This window comes from Heloderma suspectum, chromosome 2, assembly GCF_057233095.1.
Source record: "Heloderma suspectum isolate Gila_16-S chromosome 2, 16-S_ref, whole genome shotgun sequence".
Taxonomy (NCBI): Eukaryota; Metazoa; Chordata; class Lepidosauria; order Squamata; family Helodermatidae; genus Heloderma; species Heloderma suspectum.
In genome coordinates this window covers 407,478,619-407,502,832 of record NC_139459.1, presented here as the reverse complement: position 1 = coordinate 407,502,832, position 24,214 = coordinate 407,478,619, and the positions used below count along the sequence as shown (strand labels likewise).

The 24,214-nt window shown below is 57.7% G+C and overlaps 1 protein-coding gene across 2 annotated transcripts in view; it reads right to left on the bottom strand.

Moving 5' to 3' along the window:
- SYNGAP1 (synaptic Ras GTPase activating protein 1) overlaps positions 1 to 24,214 on the bottom strand; it is a 48,198-nt gene that overhangs the window by 329 nt on the left and 23,655 nt on the right. The window contains exons 9-15 of one of the 2 annotated variants that reach the window (XM_084832663.1): positions 15,588 to 15,789; positions 15,094 to 15,275; positions 14,837 to 14,878; positions 13,355 to 14,249; positions 5,621 to 5,794; positions 4,759 to 4,970; positions 4,296 to 4,383 (exon numbers count right to left, since the gene is read on the bottom strand). In XM_084832663.1, the coding sequence (XP_084688789.1) occupies positions 4,296 to 4,383; positions 4,759 to 4,970; positions 5,621 to 5,794; positions 13,355 to 14,249; positions 14,837 to 14,878; positions 15,094 to 15,275; positions 15,588 to 15,789 (1,795 nt within the window). Of the gene's footprint in view, positions 1 to 4,281; positions 4,384 to 4,758; positions 4,971 to 5,620; positions 5,795 to 13,354; positions 14,250 to 14,836; positions 14,879 to 15,093; positions 15,276 to 15,587; positions 15,790 to 24,214 lie in introns of both variants that reach the window. The other variant, XM_084832664.1, reaches the window with a different exon arrangement.

Sequence of the window (24,214 nt, the reverse complement as noted above, 5' to 3'; positions counted from 1 at the left end):
TCCTCCTGCGCTGGGCCCCGTCTCTCGCCCCCCTCGTCGCCTGCCGCCGGGCGTGAGCGCGCCAAGCGCACCCTCCAGGGCTGGCCGGGGTGCGGCGGGCTCCTTCGCCGGAGGCCGGAGCCTGCCAGGGATGCCGTGGGCGCATCCTGCACTGAGCGGCGCGGCCCAGACTAGTTGGCCTCCGGGGGCCCTTCCCATTCGGGCATCTGCGCTCCCCACACTGGGGCGTGCAGCGGAGGAGGGAGGGCTTTGTCCGCTCAGCCTGCTCTTTGGCTGAAGCCCCGTGCGAAGCCGTCCAAGTTGACGGCCATCACCCAAGTCTCGCTGCAGCAGATGCATTCCCTGCACGCTCTGTGAAGTCCCTCCTTCCGTGGGCCTGAGCCGCCCACCACCCAGCTTCCTGGGACGATGGCCTCGCCGGGTTTTTGTCTTATGAGGGCGGGAGGGGAAAAAAACGCCCCACCCTCCACTCCGTGCATGATTTCATAGACTTCTATCAGGTTCCCCCCGACTCGCCTCCTGGAAATTGCTGAGAAAGAAACGTGCCATGGGCATCAACAGATACTCGAGGCTCTGGGAAGCAGACTTGCAGCCAGCGGCCCATGAGCCAGGCCTAGCAATGCCCCTGGGGCTCGGTGGCACCCACGCCCTTTGCAGGCAGGGCTTCTCTTTGCAGGCTAGGCACTCGCACGTACTCCGGCCAGGACACAAACACTGGCTCGCTACGGCCGGAGGGAGGCCTGCGGGGGCAAACGGCAGCCATCCGCCACGTAGATGCCCCTTTGAGGCAGCCTGCCATGCTCCCCGCCCACTGCACCTCACTGCACAGTGCAAATATTTGCCTCCAGTCCTGAGCTTCCTTGGCACGTTGGATGCAGGCCAGAGGAGCCCCATCGGCTTAATGAACTCCACAGAGAATAAAAACAACAGCCCAGATTTCCCCATTTGGCTTTGGACATCATTCGTCGTGTGATTTTGTAGGATGTTAATATATAATTTCGTCCCTGAAATCCATCCCACTGAGTTCAGTGGGGCCCACGTCCAGGTAAGTGGGTACCAGATTGCACCAAAAGGCCAAAACAGACACTCCAGTGCTGGCTGGGAATGACCCCCTGGCACCCCTCAGGTGAGCAGTGTCAGATCATCCCGAAAGCGAGCTAGGGGGATCACTAGCAGAGTCGGGGGGGGGGGGCTTTAGATAGGGAGCTGGCAGCCCTGCCTGTTTTTCTGATCCCACTGTTTTCGACGATCCCGTCCCACCTGGAGTCTGAGGAGGAGAGCGAGAACTACTCCCGATCGGCCCCTGGGTTCTGTGGCAGCCCCTCCTCCACCATCACCCAAAGACTCTCAGGGTGGGGCCTGCCATGGGGTGGGGCCACCAGAGTTCCTAAAGCCCCCAGCAGCTGGGGGAGGACCCGCCTCCCCGCCTCCCCACACAGCCGCCCACCCACCCACCCGCTGGCACTAACCTCTCGGGGCCAGCTGTCCACCACGCCTGGGAGCTCTCAGGCCCTGCTCCTTTCCAGGCAGGGAGCCTCATCCTGCATCTCCCCCCCCCCCCGTCTCACATGCATGCACAGGACCTGCTCCCTCCAAACGCGCGCGCACACACGTCCTCTCTCTGCCGCTGCAGGCAAGCCCCCCGCCCCGCCAAGGGAAACACAGGAGTGGCGCCTGGGTGGAATGCGCTGCAGACGGACAAGAGACAAGGAGGGGGGACGGTGATGCGGGAAGCGGGGCCTGAGGTCGCGCTGGGGAGACAGATGGGGGGCTGGAGACACCCTTGCCTTGCACCATACGCCCCCTCTTTACCTGCCCCCGTGACACATCTTGCCTCTTGGCCTCAGAGACAGCTGCCAGGAATGGCATGATGGGTCCGCAGAGGCTGCTACCACGCAGTGCGGAGGGAATGGCCCCCTCCTCGCCTCCCCTGCCCTGAAGGCGGTGGCTGCATCTCCACAGGAGCAGAGCTCACCCAGCACCATCCAGGCCTGTCTCTGGGGTACAGCGGAGGCAACGGGAGGAGTGGCAATCGTCCTCAGGGTCCCCCCTGCTCATCTTATGTACAGGTGCCTACAGCCGAGCCTTTACCTCTGGGGGGCTGAGCAGAAAAGACACCCCCCACGACACGGGAAGAGAGTCCCCCCCACCCCAGGATGAGCACCCAGGGGCTCCCGAAGCCTCTTCGTCCATCGGGGCAGGCTGGCCCACCCCACACACCAGGAAGGGGCAGACACGGGAGAGGAAGGCAGGGGAACGGAGGGGGAGGGCTACTCTGTCCAGGGAGGGGGCGGCAGGGGAGGGGGGGCATGTGCAGGACCCACCTGGTCTGCTACCGAAGGGCGAGGGTCCCCCCGATCCCTCCATGTGACAAAAGCAGAGTCATACAGAGTTACCTGGTGAACAGCTAGGATGAAACGGAGAAAAGAGACGGGTCAGGGCCCCGGTGGGTGGCAGCGCTTCTGGGACTGGGGAGGAGAAAGCCTACCTGGGGGAGGTGGGTGGGCAGGCAGGCACGGGGAGGCTTCCAGAGGTGAGGAGGAAGAGAGGATTCCCCCCCCCCGCACCAAGACCCACTTCTCAGCTGAGCTCGCGCAGGGGAGGCGTCAAAGTGAACCCCAGAAAAGACAGGGGTGTTGTTGGTCAGAAGAAAGCCTGCCTCGGGGCCTGGGATTCAACCCCATTCTGGAAGGGGCTGGCTCCCCCTGAAGGATAAGGTCCATCGCTTGGGAGGATCCTGGGTCCTACACTGACCCTGGACCTTCGGGTGGCCAGGAGAGCGTTGGCACAATTACGCTTGCTGCGCCAGCTGCCACCCTTCCTGAGCTGGTCCGATTTGGGAAAAGTTATCCCTGTCCCGAGTTACATCACCTTTGGACTGCTGCAGTGTGCTCTACGTGGGGCCACCCCTGAAGCATGTCCGGGAGCTTCCACTAGTGCAAAATGCGGCACCTGGGCTGCAAGCAGTGCACGGTGTCGAGACCATGTCACACCTGCGCTGCCTGCCCACTGCTGTCCGGTGTGGGCCTTGCCTTTACAGCCTGAAGCAGCTCAGGGGTGGCCCATCTCAGGGGCGCCTCTCTCACTCTGAACCTGCCTGAGTCTTTGGGTGTGCAGGAGAGGCCCTTCGAGGGCCCCATGAGCGGCAGAGGCCCACTGGCCAGGCGCGCGTGGAAGGCCGTTCTCCCCGAAGAGTGGAAGGGGCTCCCCCAAGAAGGACGATCCCCCCACCCCCCGTTTTGGCCATCTTTTAAATTATGTCGTTTCAGTGTTTTCCTGTTCTTGTTTTTCGTAGCCTTATGGCTTTACTGTATAGGTGGTATAGAAATGTAATAACGAACGAAACCATAAGCGAAACCCCTCGCTCTGGGGTCAGGGGCACTGCTGGTGGAAGGGGGCTCAGGCGGCTCCTTCTTCAGCTGCCTGGCTCTGACCCACATCAGCCGAGGCTGGCTCTGAAGGTGCCTCTGGCCCCCTCGTCAGGCACCGCTTGGCTGAACCGGGAAGATGGCCGGCCTCGGCATCTGGGCCCTCGCCTTTCTAGCCAGCACATGACCTTCCTGTGAAGTTTGGCCTGAGAGAGACAGCACCTCTCCGTCCACAAGGGCTCTGCCCCGCTGCCCCCACGTGGGCGTGTGGAAACCGCCCCCGGGCCCCCCCCTCCCCATCCGGGGCAGGGAAGGGGAGTCATCACCCTGCGGGCAGAAAGCCTTCCCCACTCCCACCCTACACACGCAGAGCCGTGGGAGCCCTCGCCTGCTGCCCCCGCGCCTCCTTCCCGAGGGCTGCCCGGCCCTCCTCTTTCCGCACGGGAAAATTTGCTGCGGAAGCCTGGGCGGGGGGGCTGGCAGGGGCCCCCTGCCTCTGGAGCTCTGGCGCGCTGCTTGTGCTGTCATCCGCGGGGGACACAGCCCCGAAGAGGGGGCGCCAGCCTGGCCTTGCTGAGGCTCAGCTAGGCAAGAGGCTCCTGCCGGGAGAGGCCGAGGGCACCCACGTGTGCTCTGGGCAACGCAACTCCCGTCAGATGGGCCCGGTGCTATGCCCCTCGCGTTCCCAGGGCCACGCCCAGCACTTTCCTCGGGATAAGGGGGCTGCCCCCAGCAACCTGGAGCCCCCCACTCCTCCCCCGTCCCCGTGGGGCACCTGTCTCCCAGGCCCGGCCCCAGGCGGGGAGGACAGGTGGAAGCACACAGAGACAGAAGCATGCCTGGACGGACGGACGGACGGGGGAGACGCGGACGGGGGTGGGATGGCCATGAAGACACGGAATAGAACAATGACATTGTAATTTCCACCTGAGCGTCGAGCAGCCGCTTCCGCGTTTCGGAGGCGTCGAGGGCGGCCGAGTGATCCCTGCGCAGCTCCTCCTCCACCAGCATCAACCTGCAGGGACAGGCTTCACTGGAGTCAATCCGGGCCCCCCCACCCAGCAGGCAGGCGGCGGGAGCCGGGGCCGCCAGCAGCTGCGTCAAGGGGGCCACTCCCCGGGCCCCAGGCAGCCACGGCCCCCGGAGCCCCGCCCGTGCCCCTGGGGAGTGTCCCCGGCTTCTTCGGGGAGCCGCCCCCGCTGTCCTCAGCCCCTCCCACCCACGGCACCCCAGGAGCGAGCGGGACCCCCTCCACCTGGGGCTGGCACAGCCTCACCCTGACTCCCTGCACTCTGGGGCCAAGGTGGGGCGGAGCCGGACTCTGCGGGCGCCGGGCCCCTCCTGGCCGGCCGGCTCCCTGCCCTGCCCAGGGCTCCGACCTGCAGCTCACCTGCCAATGATGCTCTTGATCTGGGAGTCCTTCTCCACCTGCTGCTGCCGGAGGCGCTTCTCGCTCTGCTCTAGCCGCTGCTGGTACTGCTGGAGGATCTTGCTGGTCTGCTCCTCTTGTGTCAGCAGCCGCCGCTCGTACTCCTCCAGCTTCCGGTTGGACATGTGCAGGCGCTCCTTCAGCGAGTGGATCTCCTCCTCGTACTCCTTCACCTGTGGCGCAGCAGCAGCAGCACCACGCACAGGCCGGGGCGGGGGGGAGAGATGGGAGACGGGACTCAGCAGGCCCTGGCCCCGCCTGGCCCCAGGGGACGACCACTGGCAGCCCAGGCAGGGTCTGGCCTGAGGGAGGGGGTCTCCAGCCAGTCCCCCTGCAACACCAGCAGGCAGGGCGCAGCTGCAGGCAGCTCCACGTAGCCTCTGCTGGGCAGGGGGATGGCGGGGGCCATGCTCCGGGCTTCTCAGCAGCCCCCGCAGCATGGCCCAGCGAGGGCAGCCCTCCTCGTCCCCGCTCCTCCCCTCCCGGGCCCGTTCGAGGCTCCGCTGGACAAAGCTGGGTGGGTGGGTGCGCACAGCCGCAGAGTTCAAAGTGGCCGCCTCAGCAGCCCTGCCGCCCACCTGTGCAGGGCTCTGGGGAAGCGGGGTTGCGCTGGACTGGCCCCAGGGCCACCACTGGGCTAACCTGCATGCTGCTCACACTGGCCGGGAACACCCCGGGTCGGCAGCAGGCGAGGCCAGGACGCCCGTCAGGGGGCTGGGATGCCCGCCTGATGCCCGGCCCGCCCCCACGCCGGCTGCCAGCAGCAGTTCCCCGTGGGGAGGAAGGTGGGACCTCCGCACCCTGGCCCATGCCACGCCGTTACCCGATCCAGCCGACTCTCGTCCATGGACTTGGAGTACTCCTTGAGCTTGTACTCCTCCCGCTCGATGTGGGAGCTCTCGATGTCGGCCGAGAGGTGCGGCATGTTGGAGACCCAGGCGACCGTCCGCTCTGAGGCCGGCATGACGGGGTTCAGTGTCGAAGGCGTGTGTGATTGCTGCAGGTTGAGGCAGAAGGGAGGGCGGCATGAGCGAGGCCTCCCCGGCGGCCGGCCAGGCCCCAGGCCCTGCCCCCCGCCAAGGGTGCATTGAGCAGAGCTCCACAGGCACGGGCCTCGCAAGCCCTCACAAGCGCCTTGCAAGGCGGGGTAGTCTTGCTACTTATTACGACTGATGGGGCAGGGCTTGAGGGGGAGTGGCTGGGCTCAGGCCACCTCCCGGGAAAGTTGTGTCTGAACGCAGATTTCCATGGGGTTTTCCCAGTCCGCAGCTCCATCTTGTAGCCACCAAGCTACATCATTGCAAACCAGGGACAGCATCTGCATTTGCTGGGCCTGGGAGCCCACTGCCACTGCACCCGCTCCCCTGGGCCGTATTCTGGCCGTGGAGAATGGGGATCCAGGGAGCTGCCTCAGACCGAGTCACCCGCCCCACACGCCCGCCCGTTCGACCAAGTATCCTCGACCCGGGCTGGCAGCAGTGGCCTCCCTGCCTCCGGGGCTCCAGGCAGGATTCCTCCCCAGCCCCACCCGGAGAGGCTGCCGGGCAGGGATGGAACAGGGGACTCCTGCATGTGAAGCGGGGGCTCGGCCACTCAGGGCCCCCCTTGGGGAGCTTTGACCTTCACAAGTGCTTGGCTGTGGCACATTCAGGGCTGCTCCTCGCGAGGAAGGCCTCCTTCTAAGGGGCATGCCTTCTCCCCCCGATTTGTGCTTCTGGAGCAGAGCCGGAGGCACCGGCCAGAGGCAGCCTGGCCAGAGTCCTCCAGGTGCTGCCAGCGTCCCGTGGGGACTGCTGCAGTATGTAATCCACGGGGCTGCCTCCGAGGATTGGTTGGAAAGGACCGTTCATGCAGAACGTGGCAGCCTCAATGGGAAGAGAGGCGTGGGGCCCCCCTGGCCAGGGAGGAGAGGTCCGTGCTGGCTCCCCGCCCACGCCCAGGCACCACTCGGGTGCTGGCATTACACTTCTCCGGACAGCCTGGGACCCGGCCCACCACCTGCTCCCATGCAAACCTGCCGAGAGCAGCTTAAGGAGCCCCGCCCCACCCCCCCGGCCTGCTCGGGGTGGATCTCCGGGACTCCCTCCCCACAGCGGCAGGCCAGCCCCGTCTGTTTTCTCTTCAGAACTGGATGGCAGCACTGCTCTTTGCCCACGCCTTGGAGGACGCAGAGTCTCAGAATTTTAACACCCATCTTGTTGTACGCTGGCTTCGACCGGCCTTGTGGTGCTTATTGTTTTCATCTGTCAGCTGCTCTGAGAGCCACAGCGGAAGGGCGGCAGCAGCCTAAAAGCCTGGCAAGAAAGCCAGCATCACCAGCAGCTCTTCTGCCCCCCCCCCCCCCCCAGGGCTGGTGCAAGGAACTAGCCCCCTCACACGTGCACCCACAACCCTCAGGGGGCAGCACCCTGACTGGGGGGGAGGTACCAGCACGTGCACTCTGCACCTGTTCCAAGCCATCAGGCGGGGGTGGGGTCCTTGTCATGATGCCCTGCCGAATGGCCGTGGCACAGGTTTTCTGGGTCTGGCCCGTGGCAAACTGTCCGAGTGGACTTTCTTCAGACTTCCCAGAGCTACTTTGATAGCAGGATCTTCTGACTTCTCTGGGGCACAGGGCTGCTCAGCACTACTCTCGGGATTAGTCAAGAAAGTTGGGTGCCTGGATGGAGCTGAGCATCCACCTCTGGAAAACACGGAGCAGCTGTTCTGATTACAAAAGAGACGTGGTGCCATCTGTCCAAGATTCCAGGAGTTCATGAGAAGGGTGGGCGTGCAGAGGCCACACCGGGACCTGGGCTGACGGCTTTCCCTCCTCTGGAGCAGCACCGGACGGCCAGGGTGGCCCTGCATCTTGCATCACACACGGCCGCTGCTGGTGTGCCCAGAGAGGGGGGCAGCCCTGCGTTGCTCACTCCCTTGCCGGCCGAGGGCCACGGGGAGCTCCGCCAGGGGAGTTTTCCTGGCGGGTTCTGTTTCCCTAACAAAGACACTGCTGGGGCTCCAAGGCCACATCCTGGCACCAAACCCAAAGTGCGAGCACCTCTTGTCCGGAGGGCATGCAGGGCTAGGTCCCTCCCTGTATGTGGACAGACAGTAGGGGCCCCCAAGGCAGCGCCCGCAGCAAGGGCAGGCCGAGTCTCCCACCAAGCGATTCCACCCCTCCGCATGTGAAGGGAATCAGTCTTCCATTAGCTTAAACAGGGAGGGGGAAAAGTCCTCCCTGCTGAACAATGGGGGGGGGGTGAAGTCCACCCCCTCCCCATGGACTTTTGGGACAACACAGTCCATTTCATTTCATTTATTATATTCCTATACCGCCCCATAGCTGAAGCTCTCTGGGTGGTTCTTGGGGCAGGGGGGACTTCATTCCCCCTCCAGCTGATTTTCTGCAGGGGTGCTTTTTCTTGCCCCTCGCAAATGAATGGAGAAAGTGCTCCATTCGCTTGCATGGAGACGGGGGGGGGGGAGAAACTTTTGGAAGTCTAAGAGGGCTGTGTGCGAATCCTGTGCAGCTGCTGATGTGAAGCATGTGCTTGGTCCCACCCTCCCAACAGAGGTTCTTGGACCTACTAGGTTTGCTCAGCAGTCGTTGCAGAGGGCCTTGGTCAAAAACATGTTGGAAGTCCAAATATATAATTTCTTTCTGATGGATACGCCCAAAGAATGCTCAAAGACTGGGACAGAGCCATGCTGGCCCTTCTTCACGAAGGCCTGCTCTTCGGTCTTGCAGAGCATGAAATGAAGACGGTTCCTGAGGCCAAGGGGACTGCAGTGCAGCGGTTCAGGTGTTCTTCTGGGTTTCTTTATCCTCGCACATTGGCCCAGTGCCCACAGGCTGGGGAGACATCAGTGGTCCTTTTCTCCCTCTATAGGGAAGCACAGGGAATCCCTTCACCAATTCAGTGGGACGGGCCGTATGTCTCAAGCAGGGAGGGGTCCCCATGGAGACCTTTGGAGCAGCCCTTTCAGAGGCGGACTGCCTCGGAGGCTGATGTCGGAAGGGAGCTCCAAGCCGTGACGCCAGCGACACGAGGAGGCGGGCAGCGGCTACCGTGGCTTTCCTCCCCCATTCATGAATGCTCCAGAGAGGTGGCAGAGATAAACGGAGGGAGACATCTCAGCCTGCTGGCAGCTTCTGTTTTCCGCACTTGCGTCTCAGTGGACGGCGGGAGTGCTGCGGTTGCGGGGAGGCCTCCTGGGGCGAAGAGCCAAAAGATGGCCTCGGCCACTCATGGTGTTGACGGCCCTGAAGAGGCCCTTGACTCGTGGAAGGGACTCCTCATCCCTGCCCCACAAGACTGTGCAGGGACACATTTCACATTCCAGATTTCTTCCATGGGGAACGCGCGGTGGTGTCCACGACAGGGTGGGGTGCAGGGCTGCTTCCCGGCCAGGCCCCAGCCAGGCCCGGGGCCTGCTGCTTTTCAGAACGATGGCCACCTCAGGTGCTCCTGTGACCGACGCCTTCCTGTCATGACCCTCAGGGGCTCTGCCGCTCAGCACGCTGTCCTGGCCAAAGGGCGAGTCTCCGTCCAGGGACAGGGAGGCACTGCTGCTCTGCAACCCAAGGATTTCCTCATGGTTGTTACAGGTGCCCCCGGGGGGCGGGAGGCGCTGGCTGCTGCGTGTCTGCCTGGATCGTGGCCCTCAGGCACTTCAGCTCCTCGGGTGTGGCAGGAATGACAGAGGCCTCTTCCCCAAAACCAACCAACCAAACCAGGCTGGAGAGGCCACGTCAGCCTCCGACAGAACCCAAGGCAGAGCGGCCTCTCTGCTGCCGGAGGTTGAGAGAGGCAAGCTCCTATTGCTGGAGCCATTCTCAGAATTTTCTCTCTTTCTCTCCAGTTCAACAAAGAAGCAAAATAGTGCCATGTTAAAAGTATATTAAAACACAAAGTTCTAAAAACAAACAAGCAGACGGACAATTTAAACACACCACAAACAATGACTCTGCAAGGGCAGAATCTGGCCACCTGACTCTGGAGAGGGCTGCCAGCAACAGGGCCCTTCTGGCCTCCCTCCTCAGGAAGCGGCTCACAGCAGAGGGGCCACGACAGAGCGTCCACCACACATGCTCCACCAGGCGCGCGCAGACAATTCTCACCACGGTAAAAGGCGGGGTGCGAAACAGCCGCCTCGGGTGATCTTTCCCAGGGCTCCTCGAGGACCCGCGCCCCGACTTCTCGGAGTCCGGCCTAATCCGTGCCCGCCCTCTTCCTTGCCAGGCTCCACGGGAAGGGGGAGCAAGAGGAATATGGTCTCCCTCCTTCGACACGGTGGCTGTCGTTGGCACAGTCTGCCACCCAAACAACCCTGGTCCCTGCCCCAGAGCCAAGCGGGGGCTGCGCGCCTGTGGGCCTGGTTGACGCAGCGCTCCCTTCCTGGCACGCCCCGGCTCCCCCGCCCGCTCTCGTTAGGTGGGCTGGTTCTGCCGAGTGGCGGGCAGGCCTCTGAAGGAGCACTGGCCCCAGGCTGGGTTTCTCCTCCGCAGGGAAGCTGTCTTTGGATTCCTCCTTCTCCGCGGACCCACACTGCGCGTGCTCCGCTGGGCGGGGGGGGAGGGGTGGCACGCTCCCGTCCTGCGTCATGGGCTGGCGCACATGTGGGCAGCCCAGGATGTGCTGGGACCCCCCGGAGCCAGGACCACAGCTCAGGCAAAAGGAGCATGTGTGAATCAGGGCTCACCCGTCCTACTGATGGCGTGGTGGTCATCTCCACAAGAGGGGGCAGGGGGGCACCTGCTCTCTGACCCCCCGTCCCTTTGCATCCTTCTTGGAGGACAGAGGTGGGCAACGCTGGGCCCAGAGGGCCTTCTCCCCCTCACTTTGGGCCCAGACGCTCTCTGTCCCCGGAGGACTGGAGTGCACAGCCCCTTCGCGACAGGCCACCCGCTCCCCACCTGCCTGTTTGCTTCGGTCTTCTTCAGACTCTGAGAGTCCTGGCCTTGGGGGTCCCTGCAGAGGCTGCCAGACACAGGGCTCTCTCTGTCTTGGTGCCCAAATTGCAGGGTGTCCCCCAAAGCCTACATGCCAGGCCCCTTCACTGTGGTTGTTTGGGGACCAGGCAAAACCCCGTCCTGTCCTCTTGGGTTATTAATTGCATGTCACCCGGCTCTGGGGATTTCTGCTCCATCTTATTAGCTGGATGACTGTTTGAGTGCTTCACTGCTTCTGTCCCACCCATGCATCTTTTAATTGTGACCTTCGCTCCACCCGGTTCTCTTCTTGTCTTCGTTGTCACAGGGTTTTAGTTCTGTTGGTCCCCTTGAGGCATTTCATAAAGGAGGGATCTGAACCCCCAAACAAGTGAATAGAACTGTCTCTTGGATTCAGCGCTGCCACAGCCAGGCAGACCCGACCCGCTCGAGAAGGCCAGAGGGATCCGCAAGCAACTCAGACGCCTTTGGGTTTCCATGAATCCGACCACGGGTGCTGAGTTGCGCAGACTTGCAGACTGGTTTTTTACCGGGAGTGGGGGGATTTGTGCCCTTTTGCACTTCCGCTAATGTACACCAGTGCATGCAGAACAGAAGTCTTGTACACGCCTAAGAAAATTCAGTTTCCGGCAGTGAGCGGAGGACGGAATGACAGACACCTGGCAATCTGTGGAGCACAGATGGAATGGATTTAACCCAATCCATCCATCCCTAACCTATACCAGGGGACCTTTGGAAATCGAAAGACCCGTCCCTCTTAAAAAGGTGTATCAATACTGAAGCTTATCCTACTGACTACACATGTAAAAACTACACTGAAAATGCTGCATTCATCGGAGGCCTGCCAAGAGCCCACAGGCGCTTCTGCCCAGCACCGTGGCGACGTAAGACGCGAGCGTCGGAAGCCGCCTTTGGCCGAGCCGAGCCGAGCCCCCGCCCCCCTTGGTCCACCTAGCCCGGTACTGTCTGCGCGGACCGGCAGCAGCCCTGGCTCCCTCCGGGGTTCCAGGCCGGATTCTTTTCTAGCCCTACCTGGAGATGCTGGCAGCGATCGGACCAGGGACCTTCTGCCTGCAAAGCAGGGATCTTCTGCTACGGAGCGACGGCCCCCGAGCAGGAAGCGCACCGCTCCTTCCCTCCGGATGACGCTTCCGGTGGCCTGAAGCACAGGGCATGAAAGGAGGGACCCCACACACACAAACGCCCGCACCCCAGAGGCTCCGGGGGGTCGGGGACACCCTGCGTTGCCTCTCCGGGGTCCCTGCCGGGGTCTCCCCGCCCCGCCAGCCGAACACGGAGGAGGGGGCCCGGGCCTCCTGAGCACCAAGGGCCACCGTGGCACCTGTGTGCAGCAGCACCTCCTGCTGGCTGATCAGGCTCTGGGGGAGGGCAGAGGGGGACCAGAGCGGATCCCTCTGCCCCACCAGAAGGAGCCGCCGGGCAGACAGGGGCAGGCAAAGCGGGCGCCCAGCCTGCCCGGCTGCACCCCACCCCACCACTCCACAGGGCCGAATGGCGCCCACCGACGCCAACTGTCCCAGGGAAGGAGCATCCTGACCCAGCCCTATGGGAGCCAGCTGTGCTGTCTGCTGTGGAGCTGAGCCTGCAGTTCGTGTCTCTGGGAGGTGGCCCAGAGGCCATGGGCCCAATCCAGGGCCCCCAGGAGGGCCCGCCCCTCTGCTGGCCCTGCCCCTTCCCCAACCACGACCGTTCGGTGGTTTCCCAGCTTCAGTGCCGCTGCTTTCCCATTCTACAAAGTCGAAATAGGGATGTGAGGATTCTGTTGAACCCACTCCGTCTAGGTTTTGGGGATTGTCAGGCGTCTTCCATTCTGTCATCCGCTCATTGAGGGAGTCGGGGGGTTGCCATTAGTCGAATGCACAAATCCCCACAGAACTAACGAGGATTAGTGCATTAGCGCTAATGCGCATCAGATGCAAATCCCCCAAAGAGGGGAAAGCCAGTCCATGGGATCTGCGTGGCGTGGGAGAAGCTGCTCCACTGCGGAATCCCCAGGTCGGATTCGTTGGAATCCAAAATCTGAACCTGCTGCAGATTTCCCCAACATGCCCGGCAGGAATGCCTCTCCTGAGGCTGAGCCACTGGCTGGAGGCTCCACGCTGCAACGGGCTGGCATTCCTGGCCCCGCCCAGCCCCAGAGTGCGGCCCCCGAGAGCTCCTCCAACATGGCATGCGGCCCTCAGGCGGAAAGGGGCTCTGCAGCCCTGCCTCATCTGGTGCTATTTATAAATACTGTAAGCCACTCAGAGGACTCCAGTCGAAATGTGGGACAGAAATCTCCTACATAGACATAAACAATGAGTGAACACTGGGCCTTGCCAGTCAGGCGCTTGTCCTGAGCATGCTGGTTAGACACCTCAGCCAGGAGGCTGACCTGGGAGGCACACTCCGAAACACGCACACTGAAGCACGCCACCCCCCACCCCCAGTGCCTACAGGAAATGAAGAGCTCTGCGGTGTGGTGGAGAAGAGCCCTTTAGGGTGGACTCACGCAGGCAGGGATCCGCTGCCTCTCTAGCTCTCCCCGACAAAGCAGCCACCCAACTGCCCCGACGGGCAGCCACCCGATGGCCCCTCAGCCCCCCGCCTGCTCCTGCTCACCTGCTTGGTGATGGATGGCTTGAGTGCGGAGGAGGGGGCCTCCTTGGTGACCGACTGCTGGCGGGGGCGTGCTTGGCCATAGGTGGTCTCTGGCTGCAGGAGGTTGCCACTGGAGGGCCGTGGTTTCTGGGCGGCCGAGACGGTGAGCTGCTGGGATTTGCCCCGCTGCATGGGGGGCTGGGGCTGCGGCGGGGGGGCTGCCCGCTGAGGCTGGGGCCCGATGGTGATCTGGGGGGGAGAAAGCATGTTCTGCAGGTTTTCCTGCAGCGAGAGCTGGCGCTTGGTGAACTCGGAGCCCTGGCGGGTGAACTCGTCGCTGTAGCTGTGGCTGTGGATGATGTGCTTGCTGGCCGAGAGGTCCTCGCTCTTGCTGTAGCCGTGGAAGGGGGCGAAGGTGTCAGGGTTGCCCTCAGCTGGCCGGTGCGGGTGGGCGTGGAGGGGGCCGCCAGCCGGCCCGTCAGAGGCCATGTGGAAGAGAGGGTTCTGGAAGGACAGGGGGATCCTGAGCTGCTGAGCGGTGGAGGAGGCGCCCCCTCCATCGGTGGTGCCGCCCATCTGGCTCAGCCGCAGGCCGGCCGCGATGCTGGAGCCGCTGCCCTGGGAAAGGCGGCTGGGCCGGAGACCCAGGCCAGCCGAGATGGAGGCCTGGCTGCTGTTCAGCATGTCGCCCACGCTGTGCAGGTTGGAGATGCTGTTCATACGGCTGTCCTGCAGGTCCAGCATCGAGACGCTCTTGTTGACGCTCAGCACCTTCTGGTCCGGCTCCGTGATGTCAGAGCTGCTGGTGCAGTAGGCTGGGGAGGAGCGGGCCAGCGGGGGCCGCGTCACGAAGAACACGTCTTTGGAGGAGCCCTTTTCCTTGGTGGGCGAGGGCAACCGTGTCACGTCCATGGAGCTGCGGAGGGGGAGGCGCCACCGGTGAGGGGACAGGAGGCCAGCCCGGTTCCAGAGCAGCAGCAGCAGCAGCAAGGCATGGGTGGAGACCCAGGGAGACCCAGCCATAGCCCACTCCCCGCCTCTCCCATGCGGTGTGGATGGAGCACCTCCCAGTGTATGCATAAGAAGCACCCCAGAGCCAAAGGCCTCTCTTGCCCACCAGCCTGTTTCCCACAGAGGCCAACCAGCTGCCCCAATGGGAAGCCCACAGGCAGGAGACGAGCGCAAGAGCACGCTCCCACTCATGCCAGCCCCCGGTAGTGGAGGCAGCATGTCGCCATCAGGCCTAGCAGCCGCAGAGGGCCTGCTCCTCTTCCAGGGATTGCCTCGTCCCTCCGAGGATAGCAAGACCCTCAGGACTGGGTGGGGGCGGAGCCACGCAGAGAGGCCGGAGCATCCGCCCGGTGCAGCTCTGGAGGACCGAAAGGGGGAGCCCCTCATGGCACTCGTTCTGCCACACAGGCCTGGGTGGCTGAGCCCCTCCGGTGTGCCGATGGGGGGAGGAGCGGGACGTCCCAGGAGCTCCTGTGGCCCTGCAGCACTCACCTGTTCATGCCCCGGAGCATGTAGGACTGCATGTCGACAGAGCTGTTGGGACAGAGCAAGGGTCAGGCAGGGCCCTCGGGGTGGGGGGCTTTCAAGCCCCACCCCAACCTCAGACAACCTGGCAAGGGGCTTCCAGGGAAAACCAGCCTGCCCACCGCCAGGCAGCCCTGGGCCACTGCCCTCTCTCAGGGGCAGCTGCTGGCGGTGCTCCTGGCCGCGTGTGCTAGGAGGGCGCCCGCCCACCCGCCCGCCCTGACCTGTTGAGGTCGCGCATCATGTAGGAGGGCTGCATGTCGGCAGAGGGCCCCCGGAGGATGACGGGCTTCGGCTGGAGCCGCTCGCCCTGGTGGCTGGGCTGCCGCTGGATGTGCGGGTTCCTGAGAGCAAGGCTGATGTCGTTGAGGAGCCGGGGCAGCGGGCCCAGCTTGATCAGGGCTTCCTGGCAGGAGGAAGAGGGACACCGCAGCTGCTGGGACTGAGCCAGACCCTTCCCCCAGCCCCTCCGGCCCAGCACTGCTGCCACGGGGCGGCGGCAGCAGCCCTCCTGGGCTTCCAGGCGGGGTTTCTTCCCAGCCCTCCCTGGGGGTGCCATGAGGGATCACGCCAGGGCCTTCCGCATGTGAAGCAGAGCCCTGCCCGAGCCTGGGGCCCGCCGGGGGAGAGGACAGCGCCCCCTTGCCCATGCCTCTCGCTCTCCAGCTCAAGAGCCCCCCAAGGAGGCCCCCCGCTGCAGCCCTGCCCCAGCCGGCACCTTGCTGAGCTGGGGCATGACCTCCCAGAGCAGGGCGTGCAGTGTGGAGAGCTCACGGCCCAGGTCGATGTAGCCCTCGAAGCTGCTGCTGTTGGTGAGGGTGTCCAGGTTGGAGATCTCGTAGAGGAACTGCTGCATGCTGGCCCACTCCAGCTCCAGGAACTCGTTCATGAAGGCCATGTACTCCTCCTTGCTGCCAAACCTGTCGGGGGAGGAGTGGGCGAGGCCCCACTTTTCAATTCACTCTCTTTTGGTCTTTTCCAGTGGAGCAGTAATTGCTGCCCACAGACAGCAACGGAGAACTCCAAATTCTGCTGTAGCTTAGATATACTGTCTAACGATTAGACAGTGGCATATTCACCCCAAAGCCAGGACTGAAGTTCACGCTCTAACTCAACTCTTATTTGATGCAACGACAAAAAATCCCCCCCACCCCGTGCAATTCGTAACCATTTAAAAACGATCCTGCCAAGGCCAAGGCTGAGAGTGCTGGGCTATGTTACCCCTGTGCTGGGGGTGGGCTTAAGAACAGAAGCACGCGACAGCTCTGAGGGTAGTGCAGTGCTGGGTTTTGGTTTTTAAGGGAAATGCCCTTTGGGGTGTGTGGGAAGTTTATTGTAGCAGCAGTGCTGGGGAAGGAAGGAGGGGTGATTGACAGCTTTCGCACCCATGCTCTCTTCCCTCACACGCACTGCCCATACGTACTGTGCTTTGCCACAGCAAGGTGCCCCATGACCGTAAGAAGCAGAGCCTTACACCCAGCCTCCGTGCTTCACTGCGATACCCGCATGATGAGACTGCTGTACGGCGCTCTTGTGCCTGGGCTGGAAGCCGCGGTGAGCGCAGAAGGCAGCGGCTAGGTTGCTCAGCAGAGCACCCAGCCACACGCAGATCACACCCGTGCTACAAGAACTGCGCCAGCTCCCTATAAGCTACCAAGGCACCTTCAAGGTTTTCTTGCTGCCATTCAAAGCCCTAAACAACTCTGGGCCGGGACACCTCCCAGAATCATAGAATACTGGGGTTGGAATGGGCCTGCAAGACCATTGAGTCCAACCCCTGCTCAAGGCAGGAATCCAAGTCAGAGAATCCCTGACAGGTGGCTGTCCAGCCTCGTCTTGAACGCCTCCAGTGTGGGAGAGCCCACCACCTCCCCAGGTAATTGGTTCCACGGTCGTATTGCTCTAACAGTCAGGAAGGTTTTCCTGATGTTCAGCCGGAATCCGGGTTCCTGTCACTTGAGCCCATGCTTCTGTGTCTTGCACTCTGGGATGATGGAGAAGACATCCTGGCCTTCCTCTCTGTGACAACCTTTCAAGTACTTGAAGAGCACTATCCTATCTTTTGTTTGTTTGTTTGTTTGTTTTGTTTATATATATATATATATATATATATATATATATATATATGTTAAATCATTTTTTAAAAAAATGTATTTGTCTTGTAACACAGACTTCCATACCAGTGGGACTCTGTTTTCAACCTGCAGTGAGTAGAGGACCAGACACAGGCTACTCTAGAACAACCAGAAAGCTAGACACAAAAAGGGAAAAGAGGCAATGGAAGGACAAGACTCTCCAGTGCTGGTGACCTGCAAGGTATGTGCCGTGTTTGTATTCTTGCCTGAGAACAACATGGCCTACACCTGCAACAAGTGCAAGTTGATCACGCTGCTGGAAGAAAAAGTAAGTGGACTGGAGCAGTGAGTGTTGACCCTCCAGGGGATAAGAGAGCACAATGGGTTCTTGGACAGAACAGTGGAACTACAGCAGCAAAGCAAAGTAGAAGAGGAAAATGCCGAGGTGAGGAAAAATGAAGTAGAGGATACTCCTTGGGAAAGGGTGACAGGAGCAGAAGAACTAGAAGCCACTCTGCACCAGTGGAAGCAGTGGAACTAGGGAACCGTTTCCAGGTACTTGAGGATGAGACTGGAGGACAGCCTGCAGAGGCAGAATTACAGGGGACCTTGCATGAGAGCGAGCAAGAGGCTGAAGGTCAGTCAAGCAGAGGAGATGAAACCCAGGCCTACAACACGGTGAGAAGTAGTAGTGGGAGACTCCTTGCTGTGTGGGATCGAGACCCAAGTATGTCACGAAGACCATGGACTTGCAAGGTATGCTGTCTCCTGGGAGGACGGATTAGAGACGTGACTGAAAGGTTGCCTGCACTCATAAAGCCCACTGACAGGTATCCCTTTCTTCTCATCCATGTGGGATGTTTTAAGGAAGCATGATGTAGTAGTAATGGGGGACTTAAATTTCCCTGATATTTGTTGGGAGACAAATTCTGCAAAATATGGCCCCTCCAGGAAATTCCTGACTTGTGTGGCAGATAACTTCCTCCTACAGAAAGTAGAGGAAGGAACTAGAGGATCGGCTATCCTTGACTTGATCCTAACCAACAGAGATGACTTACTGGATAAAGTAGCAGTTACAGGAACTCTGGGGGAAAGCGGCCATGTTGTACTTGAGTTCTTGGTTCTAAGGGAAGCGAAAGCTGAGTGTAGTCAAACGCGTACCCTGGATTTTAGGAAAGCTGATTTTAATGAACTCAGAACAATGATCAGTCAGGTCCCATGGCAAGCGACGCTAACGAGAAAAGGAGTCCAAGATGGGTGGGAGCTTTTAAAAAAGGAAATTCTCAAGGCACAATCACAAACCATTCCAACAAGAAGAAAAGGTGGAAGACAACAGAAGAAGCCAATGTGGCTTCACAAAAAGCTTAGGGATGACCTGAAAACAAAAAAGGACACATACAGGAAGTGGAAAGAAGGCCAAGAAACAAAGGAAGAGTACAGGGAGGTAGCACAGAATTGCAGGGATGGCGTCAGGAAGGCTAAAGCTGAGAACGAGCTGAGGTTAGTGAGGGATGCTAAAAACAACAAAAAGGCTTTCTTCAGCTACGTGCACAGTAAAAGGCAGAGGAAAGAAATGGTGGTTCAGCTATTAAATAAGGATGGCAAAATGATAACAGATGACAAAGAAAAGGCAGAGGTGCTCAATTCCTACTTTGGCTCAGTCTTCTCCCAAAAGAGGGTCTATGACCCCCCCTGGCAAAAGCCAAGTACAGGCTGAAGGGGCAGGATTGCAGCTTGAGATTGATAGGCATACGGTCAAGGAACACCTAATTCCTTTGAATGAGTTCAAATCTCCAGGGCCAGATGAACTGCATCCTAGAGTCATAAAGGAACTGGCAGAAGAACTCTCAGAACCGCTGTCTATTCTCATGGAGAATAGACATGGAGGACGGGGGAAGTGCCAGATGACTGGAGGAGGGCTAATGTTGGCACTATCTTCAAAAAGGGTGAAAAGGAGGAACCTGGGAACTACAGACCAGTCAGTCTGACACCAATCCCTGGGAAAATTCTGAAGCAGATGATAAAGCAATCCATCTGGAAGCACCTTGAAAACAATGCAGTGATTACTCGAAGCCAACATGGATTTGTCAAAAACAAGTCCTGCCAGACAAATCTGATCTCATTTTTGATGATCAGAGGACTGGAAACAAAGCCCTATGAAGAGAGACTGAGAGAACTGGGCATGTTTAGCCTTGAGAAGAGAAGACTGACGGGAGCTATGATAGCACTCTTCAAGTACTTGAAAGGTTGTCACAGAGAGGAAGGCCAGGATCTCTTCTCGATCATCCCAGAGTGCAGGACACGGAATAATGGGCTCAAGTGACAGGAAGCCAGATTCCGGCTGAACATCAGGAAAAACATCCTGACTGTTAGAGCAATCCGACAATGGAACCAATTCCCGAGGGAGGTGGTGGGCTCTCCCACACTGGAGGCATTCAAGACGGGGCTGGGCAGCCATCTGTCTGGGATGCTCTGACTTGGATTCCTGCCTTGAGCAGGGGGTTGGACTCGATGGCCTTGCAGGCCCCTTCCAACCCTACTATTCTATGATTAACAAATGATACCACCAAGCAGAGCTATGAAGAAATCATGTCAGACTTTGAAGCTTTGGGAAGGAAACTCAAGAACTTTAGGGCCCAGATAGTTTTCTCATCCGTCCTTCCCAGTAGTTAGAAGAGGGATAGAAAGGGGGAAAAATATACTCCGGGTGAATGAGTTCAAATCTCCAGGGCCAGATGAACTGCATCCTAGAATAATAAAGGAGCTGGCAGAAGAACTCTCAAAATCGCTGTCTATTCTCTTTGAGAAATCATGGAGGACAGGTGAAGTGCCAGATGACTGGAAGAGGGCTAATGTTGTCCCTATCTTCGAAAAGGGTAAAAAGGAGGAACCTGGGAACTACAGACCAGTCAGTCTGACATCAGTCCCTGAGAAAATTCTGGTTGTTGTTGTTGTTCAGTCGTTAAGTCATGTCCGACTCTTCGTGACCCCATGGACCATAGCACGCCAGGCCTTCCTGTCCTGCGCTCTCTCCCGGAGCGTGCTCCAGTTCATATTCATTGCATCAGTGATGCTATCTAGCCATCTCATCCTCTGCCGTCCCCTCCTCCTTTTGCCTTCAATCTTTCCCAGCATCAGGGTCTTTTCTAGTGAGTTTTCTCTTTGCATTAGGTGGCCAAAATATTTGAGCTTCAGCTTCAGTATCTGTCCTTCCAGTGAGCAGTCAGGGTTGATTTCCTTTAGGATTGACTGATTTGACCTCCTTGCAGTCCAGGGGACTCGTAAGAGTCTTCTCCAGCACCACAGTTTGAAAGCATCCATTCTTCGGCGCTCAGCCTTCCTTATAGTCCAGCTCTCACAGCCATACATTACTACTGGGAAAACCATAGCTTTGATTAGATGGACCTTTGTCAGCAAGGTTCTCTGCTTCTTACTATGCTGTCTAGGTTTGCCATAGCTTTGCTCCCAAGGAGCAAGCGTCTTTTAATTTCATGGCTAAAGTCACCGTCTGCAGTGATCTTGGAGCCCAAGAAAGTAAAATCTGTCACTGCTTCCATTTCTTCCCCTTCTATATGCCAGGAAGTGATGGGGCCAGATGCCATGATCTTCGTTTTTTTAATGTTGAGTTTCAAATCAGCTTTTGCACTCTCCTCTTAAACCCTCCACAAGAGGCTCTTTAGATCCTCTTCGCTTTCTGCCATCAGGGTGGTATCATCTGCGTATCTGAGGTTGTTGATAATCCTCCCGGCAATCTTAATTCCGACCTGTGATTCATCCAACCTGGCGTTTCTCATGATGTGCTCCGCATATAAATTAAATAAGAAGGGCGACAATATACAGCCTTGTCGTACTCCTTTCCCAATTTTGAACCAATTGGTTGTTCCGTGTCCGGTTCTTACTGTTGCTTCTTGACCCTCATACAGGTTTCTCAGGAGACAGGTAAGGTGGTCTGGTACCCCCATCTCTTTCAGAATTTGCCACAATTTGTTGTGATCCACACAATCAAAGGCTTTAGCGTAGTCAATGAAGCAGAAATAGAAGTTTTTCTGGAATTCTTTTGCTTTCTCCATGATCCAGCGAATGTTGGCCATTTGATCTCTAGTTCCTCTGCCTCTTCGAAACCCCGCTTGTACTTCCGGTAGTTCTCGGTTCACATACTGCTGAAGCCTAGCTTGTAGGATTTTGAGCATCACCTTGCTGGCATGTGAAATGAGCACAATTGTGCGGTAGTTTGAACGCTCTTTAGCATTGCCCTTCTTTGGAACTGGAATGTAAACTGACCTTTTCCAGTCTTGTGGCCACTGTTGAGTGTTCCAAATTTGTTGGCATATTGAGTGCAGCACTTTAACAGCATCATCTTTTAGGGTTTTAAATAGCTCAGCTGGAAGACTGTCATCTCTGCTAGCTTTGTTGTTAGTAATGGCCCACTTGACTTCACTCTCGAGGATGTCCGGCTCAAGTTCAGTGACCGCACTATCATGGCTATCAGGGACATTAAGATCTTTCCTGTATAGTTCTTCTGTGTATTCATGCCACCTCTTCTTAATCTCATCTGCTTCTGTTAGGTCCCTGCCTTCTTGGTCCTTTATCATGCCCATCTTTGCACAAAACGTTCCCTTGAGATCTCCGATTTTCTTGAAAAGATCTCTAGTCTTTACCATTCTACTGTTTTCCTCGATTTCTTTGCATTGTTCATTTAAGAAGGCCTTCTTGTCTCTCCTTGCTATTCTCTGGAACTCTGCATTCAGTTGGATATATCTTCCCCTTTCTCCCTTGCTTTTTGCTTCCCTTCTTTCCTCAGCTACTTGTAAAGCCTCCTCAGACAGCCGCTTGGCTTTCTTGCATTTCTTTTTTTTGGGATGGATTTCGTTGCTGCCTCCTGAACAATGTTACGGACCTCCGTCCATAGTTCCTCAGGCACTCTGTCTATCAGGTCTAATCCCTGAAATCTATTCCTCACCTCCACTGTATATTCATCAGGGATATGATTTAGGTCATACCTGAATGGTTTAGTGGTTTTCCCTACGTTCTTCAATTTAAGCCGAAATTTTGCAACAAGAAGCTCATGATCTGAGCCACAGTCAGCTCCAGGTCTTGTTTTTACTGACTGTATAGAGCTTCTCCATCTTTGGCTACAAAGGACATAATCAATCTGATTTCGATATTGACCATCTGGTGATGTCCATGTGTAGAGTCGCCTCTTGTGCTGTTGGAAAGGAGTGTTTGCTATGATCAGCGTGTTCTCTTGGCAAAACTCTATTAGCCTTTCTCCTGCTTCATTTTGTTCACCAAGGCCATGCTTTCCTGTTATCCCGGTGATTTTTGACTTCCTACTTTAGCATTCCAATCCCCTATGATGAGGAGGACATCTTTTTTTGGTGTTAGTTCTAGAGGGTGTTGTAGGTCTTCATAGAACCAATCAACCTCAGCTTCTTCGGCCTCAGTGGTTGGGGCATAGACTTGAATTACTGTGATGTTGAATGGTTTGCCTTGGATTCGTACTGAGATCATTCTATCGTTTTTGAGATTGTACCCCAATACTACTTTTCCCACCCTTTTGTTGACTATGAGTGCTACTCCATTTCTTCTAAGGGATTCTTGCCCACAGTAGTAGATATAATGGTCACCGGAATTAAATTCGCCCATGCCTGTCCATTTGAGTTCGCTGATTCCCAAGATGTCGATGTTCAATCTTGCCATCTCATGTTTGACCACCTCCAGCTTACCTTGATTCATTGATCTCACATTCCAGGTTCCTAAACAATATTGTTCTTTACAGCATCGAACTTTCTTTTCACCACCAGACACATCCACAGCTGAGTGTCCTTTCGGCTTTGGCCCAGCCGCTTCACTCTTTCTGGCGCTACTTGGAAATTCCCTCTGTTCTTCCCCAGTAGTATATTGGACACCATCCGACCTGAGGGGCTCATCTTCCGGCGTCATCTCTTTTAGCCTTGTGATACGTTCCATGGGGTTTTCTTGGCAGGAATACTGGAGTGGGTTGCCATTTCCTTCTCCAGTGGACCACATTTTGTCAGAACTCTCCATCATGACCTGTCCGTCTTGGGTGGCCCTGCACGGCATAGCTTATGGCTTCACTGAGTTACGCAAGCCCCTTCGCCACAACAAGGCAGTGAGCCATCTTTTTACCCTATCTTCAAAAAAGGTAAAAAGGAGGAACCAGGGAACTACAGACCAGTCAGTCTGACATCAATCCCTGGGAAAATTCTGGAGCAGATGATCAAGGAATCCATCTGGAAGCACCTTGACAACAATGCCGTAATTACTCGAAGCCAACATGGATTTGTCAAAAACAAGTCCTGCCAGATGAATCTGATCTCATTTTTTGATCAAGTAACCTCCCTTGTGGACCGTAGGAATGTTTTAGACATAATATACCTCGACTTCAGCAAAGCTTTCAACAAAGTGCCCCATGATCTCCTGATGAGCAAACTAGCTCAAAGTGGGCTAGATGAAACAACGATCCCGTGGATCCACAGTTGGCTACAGAATCGGACTCAAAGAGTGCTTCTCAATGGGACCTTCTCAAACTGGGGAGTGGTAACAAGCGGGGTACCGCAAGGCTCAGTCCTGGGCCCAGTGCTCTTCAACATTTTTAGCAATGACTTGGAGGAGGAGGTGCAAGGAAAGCTGATCAAATTTGCAGATGACACAAAATTGGGCGGGATAGCTAATACCCTGGAAAACAGATACAAAATTCAAAGGGATCTTGATAGACTGGAACCCTGGGCAGAAAGCAACAGGATGACATTTAATAGGGATCAATGCCAAGTTCTGCACCTAGGAAAAAGAAACCAAATGCACAGTTACAAGATGGGGGATACGTGGCTCAACAACACTGAGAAGGATCTTGGAATTGTTGTCCATCACAAGCTGAATATGAGCCAACAATGTGATGTGGCTGCGAAAAAGGCCAATGCTCTTTTGGGCTGCATTAATAGAAGCATAGCTTCCAAATCCCGGGAAGTACTAGTTCCCCTCTACTCAGTACTGGTTAGGCCTCATCTGGAGTACTGTGTCCAGTTCTGGGCACCATATTTTAAGAAGGATGCAGACAAACTGGAGAGGGTTCAGAGGAGGGCAACAAAGATGAACAGGGGACTGGAAACAAAGCCCTATGAAGAGAGACTGAAAGAACTGGGCCTGTTTCACCTTGAGAAGACTGAGGGGAGCTATGATAGCACTCTTCAAGTCCTTGAAATGTTGTCACAGAGAGGAAGGCCAGGATCTCTTCTCCATCATCCCAGAG